Source organism: Stylophora pistillata, chromosome 13, assembly GCF_964205215.1.
Source record: "Stylophora pistillata chromosome 13, jaStyPist1.2, whole genome shotgun sequence".
In the NCBI taxonomy this organism is placed as follows: domain Eukaryota; kingdom Metazoa; phylum Cnidaria; class Anthozoa; order Scleractinia; family Pocilloporidae; genus Stylophora; species Stylophora pistillata.
The window spans coordinates 10774882-10797420 of record NC_142531.1 but is presented as its reverse complement, the minus strand read 5'-3'; the positions used below and the strand labels follow the sequence as shown (position 1 = coordinate 10797420).

General features: G+C 37.7%; 3 protein-coding genes and 1 pseudogene across 3 annotated transcripts in view; 2 read left to right on the top strand and 2 right to left on the bottom strand.

Annotated features, from left to right (window-relative positions):
* Positions 1-21165, top strand: part of LOC111319012 (uncharacterized) — a 75295-nt gene extending 54130 nt beyond the window's left edge. The window contains exons 3-4 of the mRNA XM_088743742.1: positions 19814-20122; positions 20243-21165. Coding sequence (XP_088599868.1) covers positions 19814-20122; positions 20243-20280 — 347 coding nt within the window. The 3' untranslated portion in view covers positions 20281-21165. The remainder of the gene's footprint in view (positions 1-19813; positions 20123-20242) is intronic.
* Positions 1166-3852, bottom strand: LOC148717609 (uncharacterized). The gene is made up of 2 exons (XM_088742860.1): positions 3693-3852; positions 1166-2817 (listed from the first exon to the last, which is right to left on the bottom strand). Exons 1-2 carry the CDS (start codon positions 3800-3802, stop codon positions 1554-1556), a joined length of 1374 nt encoding a protein of 457 aa, XP_088598986.1. The 5' UTR covers positions 3803-3852; the 3' UTR covers positions 1166-1553.
* Positions 4055-5138, bottom strand: LOC148717608 (uncharacterized; annotated as a pseudogene).
* On the top strand, positions 8964-19432 carry LOC148717607 (uncharacterized). Its single transcript, XM_088742873.1, has 2 exons — positions 8964-9092; positions 18999-19432. The coding sequence occupies exons 1-2, from the start codon at positions 9017-9019 to the stop codon at positions 19415-19417; spliced, it is 495 nt and encodes a 164-aa protein (XP_088598999.1). The 5' UTR covers positions 8964-9016; the 3' UTR covers positions 19418-19432.
* Positions 21166-22539: the final 1374 nt, after the last annotated feature.

Genomic DNA, 22539 nt, shown 5'->3' with positions numbered 1-22539 from the left:
TTTCAGATTCTCAGCTTGAAGACGCTGTCAAAGAAATTAGAAGCATTACTCCAAACATTGGACAACGAAGATTGCTTGGAGCTCTCCGAGCCAGGGGATTTCGAATCCAGCGATGGAGGGTTCGTTACTGTCTTCGTAGACAAGACCCGCTTGGGACAGCACTTCGCTGGAGTACTCCAGTTTACCGTCGGAAGTACTCTGTACCAACGCCAAACGCTTTGTAGCACATAGACGGAAACCACAAGCTCACCAGGTACAGGTTTGTTGTGCACTGCTGTGTTGATGGGTATTCAAGGGTTATTGTATATGCCACCCTAACTGATAACAACCGAGCAGTTACAGTGTTGGAGCTCTTCATCAAGGGAGTACAAGAGTTTGGCTTACCTTCAAGAGTAAGAAGCGATCATGGACTGGAAAATGTTGGAGGGGCAAAGTACATGTTGGAAAATAGAGGACTAAACAGAGGAAGTATCATAACGGGAAGCTCTGTCCACAACTGCCGTGTTGAGCGCGCTCACAAGGATGTTTACACTGGTGTCCTTTGTCACTTTGGCAATATCTTTAGTGGAATGGAAGACATGGGTCTTCTTGACCCGTTAAATGAAGTACATTTATTTTCATTGCACTTCGTCTACATACCAAGGATAAATAGGGCATTGCAACACTTCATTAGTCAATGGAACAATCACCCTGTCTCTAGTGAACATCAATTATCTCCTCTACAAATTTTTGCCTCTGGGATTTTGGAAAACATGTACTCTGGATACTCTGGAGTTGAGAGTATTCTACATCCAAATGAAATTCCATTGTATGGGTTTGATCTAGATGGACCTATCCCGTTAGACGACGACGATTACCAGGTCTCAATACCAGCTGTTGATGTTCGGCTGACACCACAACAACTGCATATCTTGGAAGTCTCCTGTCACCCTTTGAATGACGATGGTGAACATGGTAGAACTCAATATTTGAGATGCATGGACATCCTTAGGAATCAGTTCAACATATAAGAAACTTTGCTGAGGTAAGGCCGTTTTAGCGGTAACAATCTTTAAAACAGGTGTTCCCAGCATTCAACTAACCTAAAATCCGTCGTTAGAGAGTGAAAATAAGGCCTAGAATTAAGATCAATTAACATCTATCAAACAGGTACCACTGTGACAGATTGAAAACGCAAACAGTGTGAAGTTTATTATTTGCCTTTAAATTGTATCGATCAGAATAGTACAACAAAATTAATGCAACTTAACCTTTACAACAGTAAGGAAAAAAATACATAAGAATCTCAACAAAATAGTTCTAAACAGCTGCGCTCACTTGAAAATGTCAACTTGAACAGATAGCAAGCTTGATACTAAAATCAGCCATTAGCTAATGATTTCCCAGTATGATTTACCAGAAAATAATTTGTGCACAGTTGTTTAATGTTTTAAAACCGTAAATACCTATCCAAGGCAGAAAACACAATTTCACTACAAAAATGATATTATCAGTCTGTTTAAAATCAGCTTGCATTTGCCATCACAATGGTCTTCTTTAAGTCACAAGGCATATTACACAATATCCATTTCCCAATAATCTGATGCAAGTATTGCACTGAACTCCTCTCTAAGTTCAGGAAATGACTGATAAGTCGAGGATAGCTCCAATACAGTATTACAAGTGTGGGCAATTGGTCGGCGACCCAAACCAGATAAGTTGGTAAAATTTACTTGGATTGTATCAAAAAGCATTAACTCAGACCCACTGATGAACCTTACAAACTTTGATAATTTCTGAGGCGTGTCAAGGCCCTTAATATACCGTTTGAGAAACTTAAGGGTATCCCTTTCCCCATCACTCTCAGGGTTTGCCTCTAGGCAACTAAGGATTTTGCTTGTGGATGGTATTAACAATTCATACCTTTTGGAAATTGCTGCAAAATCAGGAAAACTAGGAAGAAGTGTAGAAACTATATCCTTCCAGCAGTCTGTAATATACTGTGGCTTCTGCAGCAGCTCCTTATGGGCTATTTCTTCAATAACTTGACTAACATTCTCGGAATTTACCATAATTCGACAGTCATAGTTACTAAAAACTTCTAAAAGCTGGGACATTTCATCTTCATCATCCCACTTCATGTCACCAGCGAGGCACTTGTCAATCAAATATTTTTCATCTACTGAAATGTAATTTCTAAAGGATTGAGTCAGCATAGCACTAGTTACTGAAGATTCCCCCCAAAAAAGACAAGCAAGGAACGTTTGAGACAGAAGGACTGGTAGGTATTGACAGGTTAAATATCCTTTCACCAAAATTCTGCCAACAGCAACCCATTCATCCCTTTGATAGTCATGTCTTACAAATGGTATGCGCTCATTTTCTCCAACAAAAAGGGAATCGTATGTTTCTTTCCAAAAAAGAGAGAAAACATCTCTAAGCAACCCAACACCTCTGCCCACTTCTTCAACTCCCCTAGCATTAATAACAATTATCTCTATGTCCTGACTCATAATTAATGGATCTCGGAATAAGTCAATCAAATCCTTCTTAATATTTAGCCTGTGCACTTGGATGATACGTTTTGGTGGCAGCTGAGATACAGGTACTGATACAGACACAGGTGCATGTTCAGATACATAAACAATATCAGAGTCGCTGGCTGTCTCTATATCATTTAACTCTGTATTTTGATGTGATGTTTCTGCTTCAGTTGGAAATGGTACACAATAAGGTTGTGCAACATCCTGGCAGGGGTGGGGCACCACAGCTGCATCTGGCCTCCCATCACTTTCCCCAAATGAAAGCAACACAGAGCTTCTTTGTGGTCCACTAACACTAAAAGGAAATAATAACTTGTCACAAACCATAAAAAACAAAGTGAACTAAGTGGCAATGATGTGACAGACTATGAAGGGTTCATCTTTGTACAAATATCCAAAATCACATGGAGTTGCAAAATACCACATCAATTCATGTCCTGTCCTGCTAAACGACTGAATAAAGATCTGAGCCAACAAATAAATAAACAAACATTAAAATAAAAAAAATACAAAAATCTATTTGGAGACTAATGATATACATGAAAAAATTTCTCAGTTCTGATTGGTTAAGATGAATGCAGTTTTCAGTTAATTCAGTGCAGAAGAGAGTTAATTCAGTGCAGAAGAGGGTTAATTCAGTGCAAAGAAAGAAACAAACCAGACATTCTGATTGTTCAGAATGACTGGTCAATGTCAAGGTCAATGTCACTTGCAAGGTTTGAATAAATTATTTTTGCACGTGTTGCGCGTGCTTCTCTTCTTCGTAGTTATGAGAAACTAGCTCGTATTTTTTCATGTATATTATTACTAGATAATCACATGATTTTCTCGTGCAATTTGGAATAAATAGGCACTTGTAAATTTTTTCAAAGACCACAAATTGCACTCACCCTATGGGCTCATGCAATTTTGTTAGTCTTTGAAAAAATTTACTTGTGCGTATTTATTCCAAATTGCACTTGAAATCATGTGATTACCTATACAAACTGGATAATATTTCCAACAAAAGCCATTCTCATGCCCACTAGTATGAGCTGGGAACCCAGTCTATCATATATAAGGTTATCCGTCTGCATTGGGAAGCTACCTTTGCAGTGAGGCAAAAAAGCTAGAAGAAATCTATACAGCTTTTATTTTGTTCAATGCAAAAATTCAGAAGAAAAAGTTCACCTTGGACTGTCATCTAATACTGAATTCTCTAGCTCCTCTTTGGTTTCACCCTCGTCTTCAGATTCCAAAGGGACCAGTGATCTAACATAAACAGCTCCTTGACCAGCCATCCTGGTCACTCTTTTTGCATCCAGAGTTATGCCTTCAGCCAGCTTAGGTGTTGTTAGCTTTCCATAGTATGGCTAGGTTAAGAAAAACACACATTACTTGCACGCTTCTTGCAAAAGTCAAGGGTAAATTCAATGAAAGAGTAGTTAAGTTAAGCTTATGTCACAAGTAAGGAGAAATGGGTGGGAGCGGGGCAGTACCAGAGCAAGTCTAAAATAACCCAACAAATTCTGCAATAAAATTCGAAGTCCATTACTCGCGTCACTGCAGGTATCCTCTTATGTGGTTAAAATTTTGGCAAAATAGTATAGATGCGTATTTAAAAATAGTGCAGCCACACCAAATGTATAAACAGAACAGCAATGATATTATCATTAATGCATTAAACGTAGAACAATGCTTAAGCTTACTTATACCACTACACAAAGTTACCCACCTTGACATACTCAAATAGCAAAAGCTTTGGAAATCGATTCAATATAGCAGCTTTGAGGGAATGTGCGTCCCAGCTCTTGTCAACTGAAGGGAAACTCGTGGCAGACAAGTTCTCTCTCTTCTAACTGAAGTCGGGTTGTGTGTGTAGGTACTTTGTTGATCTTGGGACTGGGAATAAGGACTAGATCCGTGTAAACAAGTGTCTTGGATGGGCGGCCTTTGGTCGCCTTAATGGTCTGCTTTGACCTTGCTGGCCTTCTACTAGTGCTTTTCCCACTAGCTCGGTTCGAACCAATTGTCGGAAAGAGAGTGGCAAGCCGAGCTTGGATAGAACTGTTAGAGTCTGGCGACGTCGAGGACTGAATAGCACGTTCGTTCGACTGAAGTTCCTCGTTGTTTACCTTACGATCTCCGTTGTTCGGCTGACTCACAGAGACTGCCGTTGAATTCATCAGAGGTATTACATTTCTCGTAAAACCAGGTCTCAAATTACTTAAAATCTCTAAAGCATCCGCGGCCGCACGACAAGCAGTCGATAGCTCTTCCTCCATGTAGCCGAAAGCCAAAATGGCGGAATGGAAAAAACATAGTGCTAGCGGTCATGTGATGACGTTTGCATACTAATTAGAAAGAAAATAAAAAATCCCACTCGGAACGAAAAAAAACATATGGAATAAATATAAAAATTATAGAACGCATATAAAATGAAGAGAAAAAATAGAAAATAGATGAGCTAAACACGTATATGTGAATTAATACGAAGAGATTTTCAAGTATATAGAAGGAAAATGGAAAATAAAGAAGCAAAAAAAAAAATATAAAGAAAGGAAATTAAAAATATGACAAAGAAATGTAATGGATGTATTGTAAATTAAGGTTGTTTGAATATTGACTGGAAAGGCGCGCCATACCGAAAAACGGTCTTTTGTGCAAAGTTGCAATTCAGTTGAGAATTGGCTCAATTTGAGGCAACGTTTACAGTGTCGTGTTGGCTTTTTCTGATCACTTTTTCGTCCGTTCATGCAAAATGTTGGTTCGTCGGTAAAAAAAGGAACAGTAAAGAACTTTTTTACGGCACCTCTAAGTCCCTGTCACTTGGTGTGGCAAGAGCTGTGAACTTGCCTGAAGAAACTCGAGTTTGTTTACATCATCGTCGAAGGATCAAAAAGCAAGATAGTCGCTGCTCATAGCTGTTTTCCGATCAACATTCCAATTAACTAAACTTAATTCCTGTAAGCCTTTTCGAAATTTGGACACAAAGGGAAGAAAGAAAGCGAGCTATCAATCAGGGACCACGTGGTGTGACGCCTGTGAAATAAAATTTTAACAGTGTCATCAAGACAGATACCAGTAACTTTGATCAATCATTTACCTTAAAACAATTGTCAAACCTTTTCCTCTGATTATGGATATCTCATCTTATTTCATTCTAACCTTCCTTATTATTATTATAATAATAAATTTTTGTACTGTCTTGAAGTGACTGCATTGCAAATTGAATTTAAAAAATAATGAATAAACAAATTTGTCAAAGAAATCATTAAAAAAAAAAACAAAAAACAAACAAACAAGCAAAAAGGGCTTTCCAATTTTCTAGAGACTAAAGATTCCTTTATGGAGTCCTTTACAATGAAAATCTTTCATTTTCCTTTTTTTCTTTTCTTGTGTATCTTTTTGTCTTTTTATGCTGTATTTCTTCATTTTCATTTTTATTTCCAGTGTAATTATATTAAGTTAAGAAAATTTGACTCACTATTTGCAGGTCAAAGGAATACCTTGTAGATATGTAATAAAATAAAATAAAAGTGTGAAAGTGTGGACCCTCAATGCTAGTGCCCAATTGAACTACTGATAGTTTTTATTTTAATGCTACCTTATGACTGACATAACTGCCTTGCAGTTTGTAGGTCCCTCTGTGCAAATTCTCTATTGAACAACTAACATTTTATTTTCATCATTTCACACTTTCAACACTTGCCTTACGCTTACTTTCCCCTCATTAACCCACTATTTTTGTGGAGATTTGGGAACCCTTTCATTTGGGATTCCATACTTTTACACAATCAATCAATCAATCAAGTTTATTGTCTATATGTGAGGCATGGTTACCCAGATTGCCTGAGCCAGAGGCTCGTGTATGAAACATAAGACAGCAACCCACCCATCCCACCCCAGGGTAGGACATCCACCACACAGTAATCTCATGTGTGAGAAATTAACGTCTCCTACCCCTAACATTGCAGGAGACGGGGCCTAGGGTTTATTCGTTGTTATCCAAGAAGACTAGAATGTCTATCCATTTCTTGATATTATAGAAAGGTAGCAAATTCTCCTCAGTTATTTTTAAGACCATGAGTATTGGTCTGGCTGGGGCTCGAACCCTCGACCTCCTGCACAAAACATCCCGGCACTCTAACCATGTAATGCCACAAAGGTTCCTAGATAAATCTATTGCATTTTTTTTTTTTAAAAAGTTTTTCTCTCTTAAAAAAGAAAACAAAAAAAAAAACAGTCAATATCCAACCACATCAACATGGCAATGTCGTTTTCTGGTTCTTTCTGAGCACTACTTTACGGTCAACAGTTACTAGCAGAACAGGAAGCATCTCATGTACACTTATTGCCCTTTTGTTTAGCAAATTATGTTATTCATCCAGTGTGGATATTTCTGTAATAAGCAGTCCACTGAGTCAGGCGTGGGTGTACCAGATAATTGTTCAAGGAATCTTACTAGGCAACAGGATCTATGATTCAATCACACAAAACTCCTCAAACCTTTGGTGTGTTACAACCTCTGCAAGGCCCTAAAGCACTGAACAATATCATCGACCATACCACTATTGGTCCTGAACTTCCTGTCAGCATAAATCCTGAAGCAATTCTGGCTTCTGCTTTCATTTGAGTTCCAACACCATTGTACTTATAACAACAACCACATTGACTTTATTTTTTAAAATGAAAGAAATAAAGGCTTTTGTAGCCTGCAGTTAGCAGAGCTATTCTAGGTGGACTACCTAAACAGACACTGTATAGGCTCTCACACATCCACACACACACACACACACGCACGCACGCACGCACGCACGCACGCACGCACACACACATGCAACAATGAAATAAATAAATAAATGAGCAAATAAAAATAAATAATAAATAATAGTAGTGATAATCATGTTAAAGGTTTTAACTGAGCCAGTCACACAAGGGAGTTTTTAACAGGTCAAAGAGAAAGCTTATCAGTTGAAATACAAATATAAGCTAGAAAGGTCAAGGTAGCGCAAGTCAACATTCATCTCCTCAATTTCAAGAATTTTCAAAAGCAAGTGAGTTAGCTCACTTTTAAAACGTGCTTTCTTTCCCAGGAATTTTTCTTTATGATAGCACATCCACGAGAACAATGGGTTTCATGTGGCTTTTGCTGAGTGGCAGCACTCATATGAGCTCCTCTCATACCATATGGAAATAACTAATTTCCAATACACTCTTAGGACTGTAACGAATGTTAAATTCCAGTGAGAGCAATATGCATGGGGTAACGGGATATTTTGCAGCGTGTTTGAATTGTTCATGTAACACCGTGTAAGATAGCTTTGCTTTGGCTTCGCCTTGATAAAAATATAAGTTCCATTTTTCTTCGAGATTCACATTTATTACCAAACCATGTTATTATTTACCTTCTATCAATTTGAATCTTAGCTTATTATCTAAAATGGAGGTAAATTATACTCAAAGACATCAAACTTGCAAAGTTTCCTTACCGAGTACTGAAAGTTGGCTCTTGATCATGAGCAAGCAAATAAACATTTCCCAAAAATAATACGTTCAACATGTCGATGAGTTAAATTTACAGAAGTTATTTTCAAAGAGCGCCCTTACATTCCAGTCTGAAACGCAAAATATATCCACGAATACACAGTTTAAATTGCGCCGACACTTCATCGATCGAACGATCGGAAAGCTCTCCAACGACAACATCAACTCTCACGTCACGCATGCGCAGACGTTTTTCATCCCTGTCGCGATTGAATGGTAAAATTGCTTTCTCGGAAGTATGCCTATTTCTTGAGAACAACTCATTAGAATTTCACGAAATTTGGCACGGAAATACTTCAGGGAATAAGTAACTGGAGTATTGAAAAAAAATTGATTTTTAACAAAGGAAATTGTAGAAAATCGAGTGAACCTCTAACAAGGGATAATTAAAGATCTCTTTGTTAAATTGGTAGCAAAATGGTGTTAACTTGTGAGTATGGTTACAAGCTCGTTGCCTGCAAATTATAAAGAAAATCTAATGACCAGATTTTCTTCAAAGAAACAACTGATTTTAATTGTCTGTTTATTTCTATTCGTGTCGCCATGGAAACGGCACACATGTCAGCTCAACTATCAAAAAAGCAAAGTTTGTGTTGTGAACTTGCTTGCTGCCAGTTTTGGCGACCGAGAGATCAAGGGTTTTAGAGAAAATGGTGAAAGAAACAAAGGTATCAAAAACTGGGTTCAGCCACCTTAAAGCTAGCATCAGTAGAAGTAAAACCAGGTTCCGCGGTGAGTGATTCTCAGTTTAGTAATGCCAAGCGTTACTCACCACATCATGGCACATATGGATTTCGTTACATAACTGGAACCCGTGAAGTTGATTGGTTGAGGAATCAAAAGCCCGCACCAATCCATCGCCTGATCCTGAATTGATTTAATTTCTCCCGCGTGAGAAGAAACGTCTATTGCCTCTCGACAGACGCAGGGTAAGTTGTTAACGCATTGGTTCTCAACAAGATTTTGCAATGTCGCCGTATTATGGCTGCTGGGATCCTGGTATGGTTTCAAACCAAGGGCAAGATGATATCAGCCATGACAAAGGTAAGTTTGACTTTGATGTAGTTTGAGTTGAGTGTAAATGCGGCGAACAAATGTGCTCTGCAGCCCTTATTAAGTTTTCCCGCAATTGTCAGTCCTTTCCCTCTCTTCCCCATTTCAATTTTATTACTATTTCATAACTTACTTCAAATTGAAATTTGTGAGACTTTTGGGTATTTATGCAGCAGTGAAATTTTTGAAGTGGCGGTGACTTGCTGGTAAGAGTTCGCGCATTTACTTGCGTATTGAATTAAATGCCCGCTAGCTTGATTCCACATTCTCAATTAAGACACTAATTGATATTTTGCCAAGTTCAAAGCAGCCGATACAGCCTTTATCCGTCTTAATCATCGGTTTCCCTGAAACGGAAGCGAGCCCAACTTGACCTTTGAGCAGCATCGGCCACTCATGGTTGGGTTAAAAAAAATTTAAAAAAAAAGAAAAATTGGTTTTATTACGCATGCGTAAAGAGAAACTAAATTCCCAATATTTTTTGCGTGCCTGTGGGGGTCCGCCACGCTTTGAAATATTTTGCCGAGAGAGATGTGCACCAGCATTAAACTTCTGCTGGTGTTTGCTCGCTTTTGGGATAAGGAAGTTTGCATGATCAAAGTGCGAACAAAACGCGAAAAAAGCTCGTACAAGTGAAGTTTGAAATTTGATTTGCTGAAGATCAAAACATAAACAAGAAGAAAAACTTTGAACTGAAGGTTAGTCTTCAAATTTTGATGCCTTACTTTTATGACTATTGAGTTTCTATGTGAAGTATTTGATGTGATGAGAAAAGTTAATTTAGATTTACATTTTTCTTTACTTCAAATGCCAAGTAAAATTGCGTTAAGTTTGATGCGCCCCCAACCTTTTCAATCACGTCGAATCAGATCCTCTTTTCTTACTCTTTGAAGTCACTAAGGATACAAGGCTTTAAGAAAATATAAAATATTCTAGCTTCAGGATTGAGTCACTCTTACTACCGTCTAAGGCGGACTATTTTAGTGAGGTTTCGGTGGATTTTCCAAGTTATGGCTAGCACTGACACTACCGTCATTGGCCTTTTTGCCGTCCAAGTCTTGTGTTGGTGGGGTTGGTTGGCGAATTGGTCGATACTATAGCTAAGCAGTTGCGTCTTCATAGCAGTTACAGTCTTGCCTCAAGTAATCCGACTTTGGCTCATTTTTTCGCTGTGTTTTAGTGCTAATTTTTCATAAATGCCTCTTTAGGCTTGAAATGTTAACTGGAGGATAAACTTCGGTCGAATCAATATTTATCAGATGACTTCCAACCACCTCACCACTGTCAGTTTAATGTTTATTGATTTAATTGTCTTTCAATCCAACCAGTGTATTTCCTAAAAAGTTTCTCTTGAGTTTAAAAATTTAAGCCGTTTTCTTTATGTGTATGTGTCATTTGAAACGAATGGCGTCAGTTTTTTTTCTGTTTATTTAGTCGAAGTACACGATGAAGCTCGCAGATTAACATAATCAAACTTTCACTGGTTCTTCAAACATGAGACAAGTGATACAACAAATGGTTAGTTACTCAAGGGGCTGGAAATCCAAGTTTCTTTGGACTGCTATAATCTGTTGTACTCGAGATGCCCCCCCCTTCCCTCAAGAGTATCTATGAATGAACCTCTCTTTAGAGGCCAAGTTTCATCAGCAAACCTTGGTAATTTATCTCAAAGTTTGTCTCAAGAGATCAATTTACCTTGGCAGGCGATAAAATAGGGGTTCTATTTTTTCTATCAATTTTTAGATTGTTGACATTACTATAGAAACATCATCTCTAACAAATTTGAAATGCAGATTTTTTACTTATCATTCAGTTTTTGTCACATTATGAAAACGATATTGCCTGACATTTTGAGATGGTTAAAACTCAAGGTTGTTCTGAAAATGGTTTTGCCAGTATTTTCTTATTTCTAATTTTTCTAAATATATTTGAGTAGCTCAGCTGACAGATTTTAACAAAACTAGGCTATTTGATGGGAACTGTATGTGGTGAGGATTGAGCCAATTTCAAAAAACATGTACAGAAGGAAACACAATAAATCTTGCTCAAAAGTTCTTTTTTTTTGCTACTCCCAAAACATATGGTCATAAAATGACACTTTTCCAAGATTGATATCCGAGCATACATAAGCTTTAGAATCTTTCATTTTGTAATCTTTCCCCTCACTGTTTTCTTTTCTGTCAACTTCTTTGAAAGGCATAACAGGCCTATCAACAGTATGGGTATGTTCACTGGAAACCTTAGAGTCTATTTCGTAAAAACTGGATTGTTCTATACTGTTTTAATACACCTTTTTAGATGACAATCATACAGTCTTAGGGATCCGTCATATTTGTTTTGCGTGGTGACAATTTTAAAGCTCATGCTATTTTCACATTCAGATCTAGTGCGGTAAAAACCCTATGGAGCCTCCATAAAATTTATTTCAGCTTAAAATGTATTCAAACTAGTTTGACTTGCATTTCAGTTTGGACTTGCATTTCACCTTGCAATGCATGTCTTGATCCTGAAATTCTTATTTCTTGAGATTGATGACAAGAATTAACTTTAATGTTCTCTGTTGGTAAAAGAGATGTGAAGTTGCCCAATAGTTAGTACAGTAACTAGAGACAGATTTGATGGCAGTGACATTTACTGTGGCAAGCTGTTATTCAAGAGATTGTCATTAGTACTAGAAGCTCACCGCTGGTTTAAATTATCAGCCTTTCGTTCTCTCTACACAAGTTGCCCAACTAGCTTATTCTTTGAGTGAGTTGTGTCAGTACTTTATTTGTAATTTTATGGTACAATTGCCAATAATGATTCTGAAAGTCTTGTCCAGGTTTCATCAGAAACAGATATGAGAAGTGATAAGTTGAAATAATTTTACGGTCTTAACCCTGTACCAGCAGGCGAAAAAACCTTATAATTTGGCCAAACAAAACTTAAGCTCGCTTTGTTTGTCGGTATATGAAGTATCCTTACAATATTTGCGGTTTTGAGACAGTCCATTAGTTCAAACTTTAGGGTCACGTGACTTAGATCATCCGCTCGTTTTTGGATGCGTTCAAATCGATTCCTTTTCTCGCATTTATAAGTGTTTTTCGAGCCATTTTCCCTCTACAGAAGCCCTCAGGACAGCATCAGGCAAGAGTATCATATAACCCCATACATTAATTATGCATTCAGTCTTTGTTCAATGAAAACAATAGTGATAACAATAGAACTCCGCAGAGACTAGTAGTCTTTGTTTTCAAATTTTGGATTTTTTTTCTAAGTGTTTTTTGAAACAGGGTAAATTCGGCGTGTTTTGGCTTTGCAAAACGAGAAATTTAAGGCATTTTCCAGAGGTTTTTAATTTTGAAATATAATTTAATGTTCAGTTTCGCGTTGAAAGCTTATGGGTGGCGGGAAAATAATATCCAGGCTATCGTCAGGCTGTAAAGTTTGTCAATGCAAAGGTTAATTAAATGTTGTATCTTACCTGTTCTTGTGGTTTTGGTTGTCTCTTTCATTTTCTTTTTGTGCCCGAGTGATGAAAGTAGATCATGAAGGCCGGTGCATACGGCAATGCAAAGAAACCTTTATTAATCTAGTCTTTCTGGCCTTCATAAAGGTAGGCGATATGTTCGATAATGATTCCAAAGGGATCATTTCCGTAGTGCTGACGCCACATATAATCTTGTAGGTAGCCATCGAAAAGTCCTTTGGATGTTCCTGTTAGGGGCAAACCTCGCTTGATTCCCCAACATGTATTTTCGATGCCCTTTGTGTGGGCACCAGTGTCTGGGTCAATGAAGTTTAGGATGTGGTTTACTGTGCGATGATCATAGCCGTCGTCATTTAGGCAATTGTAAGCTCTCCATAAGTCGCTCATCACGCGTGTCCCCGGAAATATTTGAGCGCATATGATGGGCAATAGTGTATCTTTGTCCCCACAATCTACCAGAACAAGGAAGAAGGCCTTGGTTTCTTGGCAAGTGCCACTGAATACCCACTTCCTTCGATAGTGCGACCTCGGTGATATTGATGAATAAATTTTGTTTTTATGTGGTATTTGGCCAATTATACGGAAGAAGAAATGCATTCTTTAGTGCAAAGGGGACCTTTTGGGCATTATATCAATGCACATATTGTTATCAAAATTTTTTTAGTGAAAGGTAAAACAAAAAGTAATTTTTGGAGAATATCTCCTAACCGATTTGTGTAGCATAGTGGTTAAGGCAATAGGCTGGTAATGGTCAGGTAATAATACGCGTTGACCAAAAAGCAATGGTTCAAGGCTCAGCAGGGCTGCTCAGAAGGTAAAAAAGAAAAAAAAAAGGAGAAAATAGTGGGAATAAAGGGGAGAAGGGAGAATGTGAGACAAACATAAAGAAGGAAAAGCCACTCTCAATCAATTTCTCTTTTATTAAAGCAGTAAGTACTTATTAGAAATGTATATAATTATGCTAAACCCTTGGGAATAAGTTATTGTCTTATAAACAATAGCGTGCATACATAATTAATGTATGGGGTTATATGGAACTTTTTCCCAGCATCATTAAGCTGGAATGTGGGTAGAGGCAAGCCTCTGAAAGAAAACAGAGGTGAGAGGTGGTTTCATGGAGACTGTACCACCAAAATGCATTTCACTTTGGACTTGCATTTCACCTTGCAATGCATGTCTTGATCCTGAAATTCTTATTTCTTGAGATTGATGACAAGAATTAACTTTAATGTTCTTTGTTGGTAAAAGAGATGTGAAGTTGCCCAATAGTTAGTACAGTAACTATAGATAGATTGGATGGCAGTGACGTTTACTGTGGCAAGCTGTTATTCAAGAGATTGTCATTAGTACTAGAAGCTCACCGCTGGTTTAAATTATCAGCCTTTCATACTTTCTACACAACTTGCCTAACTAGCTTATTAGAGAGATTTAGCAAGAGGATGGGAACGTCAGTTGACAATGGCGCGCGCAGCAAAAATACCGGTAAGAAACTGGGTCGAGAACGTCGCCCCGTTGTGTTTCAGAAGTGATTTAGCAGTCGCTGCAGGGAGACGCCATGGCAATATCTGATTTTTAATAGCCTAAACTCGGCTTTTCAAAGATTGCCAACACAAATTTTCGCTTTCACAAACAGCTTTAAGGACAATGAAACTATCCTCTTTGAGAGTGATGCAACAAGCGCAAACAGAGGATAATTATAGTTACGGAAAGTTAGATGGGCGATTAAACTCTATAATTGATCCATTCTAGGTTAGACTCGTGTCTGTTGATTCCTGGATCGAATTTTTGAGCCCATTAGATATTTTTTTTGCAATTTGTGTTGCTGTCTTTTCATTTCATGCCATGCCATTAGATTTTAGCACTGCTCATCTTTCTGCGCAATTTCACAAAGTATAGTTTGGAAATCATCATCATTTTTTCCCCTTGTTTACTGAAAATTTCTATTCATTCATGATGGTACATCTGTTTTGAACATTTAATACTTAGAGGTGCAAAGCATTTTGAACGTGGTTATGGCGAAACCATGTAGAAACCAAGCAACGCAACGACAAAGTTAATGCGAGTTCTTGTTTAACGCCGAAAGAATTAATGCAAGTCACCCATGAAATGGTTAGGCTTAGGATAAGACTTGGTTTCGAATTTTTTGTTTGTTTTGTGTTGTTTCTTCTTTTTTTGAGAAAGTTGTTCAAGACTAAATTAAATTACTTGATTTAGAAAGTCGTGTCGAAATAGAATTGATTTTCATTTTCTTTTGTTGTGTGAGTCCAACTTTCTAGTTTTCATCGACGGTGATTAAAAAAGTTTAAGACATAAAAAAATGCAAACCTGAGAAAATTCTCAAATTATTTATCTCTGACTTCAATCCACAAAGTATTCATTTATGATCGGTAAAAACGACAACAACAACAAAAACAAGTAAATAAAAAAATTTTACAGTATGTAAGCTTCGTTATTGTTCATTTTATTGACTGCTCCAAACTTCAACATGCAGTATGGTTATTGATAAATCGATTCACAATAAAATTCAACAGCATATATCCCATTCTTAGAGTTTTCACTTAGGCTTAATTAAAGAAATGTATTAAAGAAAAGCCCTTTTATTGTCTAAAGCCTTGCTCATTCAAAAGCAAAATGAGTCCTGAAATCTTGGATTGCTTGCCAACGATTGTGTTCCAGTTTCCTTTCGGGAACCAGCATATTGAAGTGACAAGTTTTCAAAAATACACCAATTAAAACAAAGAATGGGACCCAATTATCCTGAACATGAGTATTGAAATACTTCCAAACAGTATTATCTCGTTTGGATCAATTTACAAGTGCACAATTGACGGAAATCTGAGACGTTCTGATCGCGACGGGAAAACCAGCAAAGTGACGTCCAAAACTTGTTTGGGAGAACGGCAACGCTAACACTTCAAGTCGAATGGTGTCGTGTCCAGACTATTCCACGCGTTCTCCCATTCTGAAATGACGTTCCCGTCCTCTTACTAAATCTCTCTATTCTTTGTGTGAGTTGTGTTAGTACTTTATTTGTAATTTTATGGTACAATTGCCGATAAGTATAGGTTAGGTAATCACATGAGGTGAGTAAAATTAAGGATTAATATCACACGTGTTTTCGGAAGTTGCTGAAATTGCCCGAGTCACGCAGCGACGGGGGCAATTTCTGCAACTTCCGAAAACACAAGTGATATTAATCCTTAATTGTACAAGGAACCATGTGATTACTTGTTTATAATATAAGAGGCAAAATGTTTTCTTCCTGATCTCGCACAAAACGGGATGCCATTGTTACAAATCAAACAGAAATTTCTTTACCCTGGCAGCCGTTGCTAAGCGATTTTCAGCCAATCATTTTCAAGTAATTTTGCCCAGGGCAATTACAAAAATTAAGAAAAAATGCCCTCTGTCTTGACCAATCACAATTCAGTAATTTTGCCCCTTATATGATAATGATTTTGAAAGTCTTGTCCAGATTTCATCAGAAACGGATATGAGAAGTGATCAGTTGAAATAATTTTATGGTGTAAAGAATGTTTGAGCTTCCAGTATGAGAGATGAGTTATTTCTTGAGTAATTGATATAGAATTGTATGCGCCTTTCTTCAAAATAGGCATCCAAGCTGGTGCTTGCATTGAGGCATAAAATGGAGGTTCAAAGTGCCCTTTTGACTTAGTCTCAGTTCTATAAAATCTTTTGAAGTGAAAATTATCCATTTATATTAACCCATTAATGGCCACAGCTTTTGTGGAAAACTGTGTTTTGAAGCTAGTCCAGCAGATTTCGGGTCACTGTTGGGGTTTTAAAAGCTCGAACTTACCAAAAACCACTTGACAGCTCGTGCACTCGACGGCCTTTCGATCCAAATGCAAAATGGCGGCCTGAAAATCTCGGGCACGCGCAGAGAGCAAAATTTCGACATAGTTTTTGGGTTGAAAAGTCACACCCCACTTACGACTTCTACTTTTCTCTCTTTCTCCTGCCCTTTTTTTCCCCTCTCCTTGCCTAAAGTTTCTCCTCACTTGCTGGAAATTGAGTAGGCTTCATTTTGGTGTAGAGATTTTTCAGAAACTACTCATTATTTTCAAAGCACATGCTCGGAAAGGTAGGTGGGTAGTGAAACACGATCTTTGTGCAGATTTTCCAGTCAAAGTGACACGGTTTTTTGGCTATTTCTCCAATCTCCTCCACTCAATTGCGCTCATTCTGGTATCGTCTGCAAGATATTTTCAAGCCGTTCAAGTACATGCTCGAATTCGTGCTCCAGGGTTAAAATTGATGATGTCACAGGGCGTAGAAAGGCTGTGGGTCCCCATGGGCGCATACGGGCGCATACGGGCGCACTGGACGTTAATGGGTTAAGGCATCTAAAAAACTGTCCATGTTATTTAAATCTGACCCTGTTCAGTTTTGTTCCTAGGGTATACAGGGTTTGGGAAGGTGTTTGATATGCATCTTCACTGATACTATTAGTTCTACAGGTTCTTTGTTGTTTGGCTTCTAATAAGATTCTTCTCAGACTGTCAGATTGTCAGACTTTTCATTCAGAGGCTGAGTTCCATTTTGTGGCAAAGTATGTGTACTTCTGATCTGGTATGCAAGTAGAGAGAATGAGATTCAATTATTGCTAGTCACACTTCAGGACTTCTTGCTGTCAATGGCTCGTGCAAAATGTTAAGAATTGCATGCAGCCCAAAGCTCAGTCAAGAGGCAAGGGAGCTAACCTGTGAAATGTAATGGGAATGAAATCCTCACAAACCTTCAGGGGTTGAGTTCTTTGCCTTTGTTTCAGGCAGGGATCCCATTATGCAATAAGCTGGTCTTTCTCCTCTTTGTACACACCTCTCCAGTTATGATGTAATTCTCATCTGTTGAGGTTTAGGGGAAGTTTGACTAAAATAGGGTATTTAAATTTTAAATGAAATTTTCCACATCACCATTACCATATCTGATGATATTCCAAGACTAATGATTGAAAGAAGTTTCTGTACTTTGACTATCTTACTTTTCTTTACTTGACATTGACCCTTTGTGTGTCAGTAATTGGCACTACCAGTGGTGAATCATGGTAAAAAAAATTTTGACCTAAAATAAACTTCTGTTGATTTTTATCTGTTGCTCAAATTGCAAGTACACTGCATTAGAAGTTGAAGCTGTAGAAAATGTTCCATAAAAGTGAATACTTTAACTATTCTACACCTATTTGAGAAAGCAATTACATTTTAAATGACTTTCCATTGTGCCTGTACTTTTTGACAGGCTTCCAGCATCCTTCACAAAACATATGCGTGCTGTGCATGCAAGAGGTATTTTTTGGATGGGTGGGCTGAGATGGGGCACCAACGAATAACTGATTGTTTTCAATTGTGTAAAAGAATCAAAGTGGCTGTTATAAAGCCACTGAGCTCAGATTATGGTGAATGGAAGGCTGGAAATGAACTTTATGTATTAGTTCATAGCTCAGGAGGTCCACCTCCAGGAAAATTTTTACAGTGCTGTCTTGTATACTTTTCTTTGACAAGCAGTCTTGCACAATTTTATGAAAGATTTATTGAGTTGTGTTTTGAGTTCTTAATCAATGATAAGTGTTAATAAGTCAAAGATTATCAAGGGGTGCCTCCTGGCACTGTAATTAATTCTTTTTTTCCTCAACCACGAGGTAGTGCAAAATCACATGACCTAAGCGCCACTAATGTAGTGGCATGCAAGGCATGTAAACAACAAAAGATAGCCAAAAAACCCAACAAAATGTCAATGTTCAGTTGTGACATTCTCCTCCCAGTGTAGAATTAAATTGGGTGGAACACTCCTCTAGTAACACCAACTTCCCTACTGGTTTCTTGTATTCTGCAGCTTTCATTTTAAAATACTTTTGGTTAAGGTCTAAGCATTCATAGCAATAATAGGTTACAATTATTCAATGAAGTGGGGGTGAATAGTGGTGGAGAAATATCCGCCACATTTACCGACTCTAAGGTGAATAACTGTTTTGGTATATACCACACAGAAACCACAAAAAAATATTTGACTTATGTCAGTTTACAGAAAAATGGTCTGGAATTAAATTGTTGAAGCACAATTTTGTCTCTTTGGGTGCTTAGAGGTGAACAGTATTTGCTAATCACTTTCTGATAGATTATAATAAAAGATATTAATCCCTCCTCCATGCAGTGTTCTCAAAATTTTGTAAACTCAGAGAATAGTGTTTTCTTCTGCAGATTGTTGCAAAAATGTATAATAAGACAATGATAATTTGCTTTTTCCATGATATCATGCTCAGTGGATGCTTGTTGCATGGGAGTTGAACCTGTACAACTACTTTATATCTGTTCAGTCTGCCAATACACATTAGACAGAAATATGATAATGAAGAATATTTTAATTTTATTATTGCAGCAGTGAAATAGTATCTACTTTTTCTTTACCAGGAGCCTTCATTCCGTTTCTTTTCATAACACTGTTTGTGGCCATAGTGTCACTTCTTGCTGAAGAAAGGGTTTTCAATACCATCACTTCATCAAAGGCCTTTTACATTATTGGTAGCTGTCATGGCCTGGCTGTGGCGTGGTTGATCTACCTGGTTAATAACAGTGTCATCTCGATCACAAATACAACTGATCATACAGCATTAGAGGTATGCTGGCACTTCATGGCATCCTATTCCTTGTGTGTTGTCCTGTGTAATGCTGTCTTCAACTGGAGTTGTAATCTGCTTGCTGTGGCTTCCACAGTTGGAAAACAAGGTATCATGAGATTTGAACATGAATTGAAGTATTCTTTTGTTTTTTCATTCCCTTTTGGTGAGACATTGTATGCAAAGGGAATTACCTCTATGTGGGTTCATTGAAGCTTATATTTCCCTAAATTGGTGGTGTCAATTTGAAGCCCATTGAAAACTTGTTTTGTTTTAAAGATTCTGAGATGTAGATATACTGAAAACTTAAATTTAAGGTAGAAATGTTTTATTAATGTTGTTGTTGTTACTATTATTAATATTATTTATATAATATTTCATGGTTTCTTTTGGATAAAGTTAAGTCCTGCTTGGTGAAGTCTGTTTAGCTTTTCAACTCCTAAAATTTATCATCTAGCATTGAAGTTACTTCTCATAATAGTTTAAATAAGTTATCCAGCAAATCAGGTAATATGAATAAATGGAATTATGAGCTGAAAGAGGAATAATGATTTCATCAGCGGACATAAAACTGACTTGTAATTTTGCAAATAACTGCATTCTTAACAGTGAGAATAGAAGGTGTGTTGAAAGAAGGTGTACCCACAGACAGAGAAATTGCTGGACTTGCCTTACACATTGTGGAAATCTGGAAACGTCTCAGCCGAGCGTTGGGCCTCCAAGAAGCCATCATAGTAGAGATACAGATCGATGAAGATGATGTGTACGAAAGGGCATTCTCATGTTTAAACAAGTGGCGTCAAATGATGGGAGGTCAGGCGAATTATGAAGCTCTAGCTCAAGCTTTGGGGCGGGAGGAGATAGCAAGAAATGATTTGATTCAAAGATTTTGTTATGCTGTATTGGAAGAACGAGATGGTAAAGTGTTATTTGTTTATAAAAGTTATTCTTTTGACGATAACACCCCACATTACTACTGAATTAGAACTAATCAGTCCAATTTTGATGATTTTATATATCTTTGTTATTTAATTTCAGAGGCCGATGACAACCCACAGGATGGCAGAGATGCTTAAGTGAGAAAGTACACCCTCTCTGCTCAGTAGGAATAATTCAGCTGATGAATTAAATTTCATGTTTTTTTCTATTTAGTTAAGACTTCTTACTTGTTATAACTCGTGTTAGTAGCTGCAGTGAATTTTGTTGATCTGTGTGTAAGAAAAGCCTGCATATCCGTAGAAATTTAGCTAATTTAGAAAATTTGTCGTATGAGAAATAACAGCTATCTTCGTTTTCTTTAACTCGACGTTAAATCCGTTTATCTATTGCTGGAAGATAAAAGGAGTGAGAAACAGTAAAGGAGACAATTGGAAACGCACGTTGCTCTTAATGAATTCGTAAATTGTGATAGTTAAATATCTATTGATGCTTTGAAAGTCAATTCATAAAAAAATATGATCGCTAGAAGAGAAGGAAACTTTAAGGTATCTTTTGTTCGCGGATAGGAGGAGATCAAATTGAACTTTTATTACCATCCGGAACATATAGAAAGACATTCCTGAGTGAAGAATGTATAAGATTTTTAGAAGAAAAGGAAAGGACACATGCTTGTAGTTCGATAAGAAGAACAAAGAGTTCAAGAGATCGTGCACAAGCTAGTAACTCTTGATCGTGAAAACTTTATTTACGCGAATCACCAGAGGAACATCAGAATGTCAGCGGACAATGTCACAGTAATTCTGTGTTTCTTGCACACATATAACAAAAAAAGATTACCCATGATAAAAAAAAAAGCTCTAGGTAGAAAGGGTTCGCTGTTTAATTTGTTTGAAATGAGAAAGTTAACGAAAAATGAAACTTATACTGTTGACAAGGAAAATGTGTGAATAAGTTTGTTCTACTTGCTCTTAAACTTTATAGTTACAGTCAACACTTGAAGTAAAATTGATCATTTTGAGTCATTGTTGGTTCTGATATATTTCTTGCGCGTGTATGTCAATTTGTGCCCAAGAAGAATATTACTGAAAAAAGAAAGTGGAATGGAACACACATTCTATGTTTGATTCTTCCAGAGGCCTAGAAGCAACCAAAGGCGCAATCGCCTGTCATAGGTATGTCTGAAAATTGAATTATTCGTCATGTTTTGTGCGTGTGGACTGGAGGTCAAGCGATCCGAACTCGAGACCTGGGGTCCGTTTCTCAAAGCCCGGGTAACTTAATTAACGGGCCCGCAAAGCTGAACTACTTTTTTTTCTCAAGGTGGTGGTTTCAAAAATTGTAAAAACTTATACAATAAAACTATCACTGAGCTATAGAAACAAAATGGACCGGGTTAGAGCCTAAGAACCTTCTTCTCTATTCGTAACATCTTGATTTTTAAATATGGCTTTGGGCCTGATAAATGACTGGGTCTTTCATTACATTGTCTACTCTGGCAAAGCACTTTACTCCCAGTGTGCCTCTGTCTACCAAGGCCGAGGATTATAAATAAACTGGGTACCAGCGGATTGTCAGGGAAGGCTGATGAAATGCGGAAGGTAACCTTGGGATGGAATAGCATTCCAACTACCCCCCCTTTCCCTCTCTGGGAAAAGATTTTCTAGGAAAGAGTTTGTGAATCACGAGCCAAAGGCGAATAGATATACCGACACCTGATTGCCATAGTGTTGTCATATATTAAGCCTAAAGAAAAGAGGGAAAAGCCAAATTAAAAATAATTAGCATAAGCATACTGTATATATATCTTTTTAAATTTAATTGAATCACTTGAAATTCCTAGACAACAACTGATACCCTCAAGAAGTTTGAAAAATGTTTCCTTTGAAATTTCGAAAACAAGTTTACAAGTGTAGGTCAAGCGGTCCGGACTCGAGACTTGGGGTATGTTTCTCGAACTGAAAGGCCGTTTACACGGCAGAAAAATCGGCTGCGGACGTGTCAAAGAGGGGTACGGACCTCACATTTTTGCCCGTGTAAACAATCCGTACCATGTTTTGGGGGATGGGTACGGACCCGTGTTTTTCTGGTTTTGGGGCCAGAGACGTCTATGGCCCCCAAACCAGAAAAAACACGGGTCCCTACCCATAACTCAGCATCACGCGTCGCCATTTTGTTTACAAGAATTACGCATGTTCGATAACAGCAAACAGCTATACTAAATACTGTAGTCCCACGCAAGAAATTTGTCCGGTCCCCCAAAAACTGCAGTGTAAACGCAACCTTGCTAACTTGGTCCTTATGCCTCTTTTTTCCGACCCGTGATAAAACATCCATGTAAACGGCTAAAATTATGCGGTCCGTACTCCTTTTTTGACACGTCCGTACCCGATTTTTCT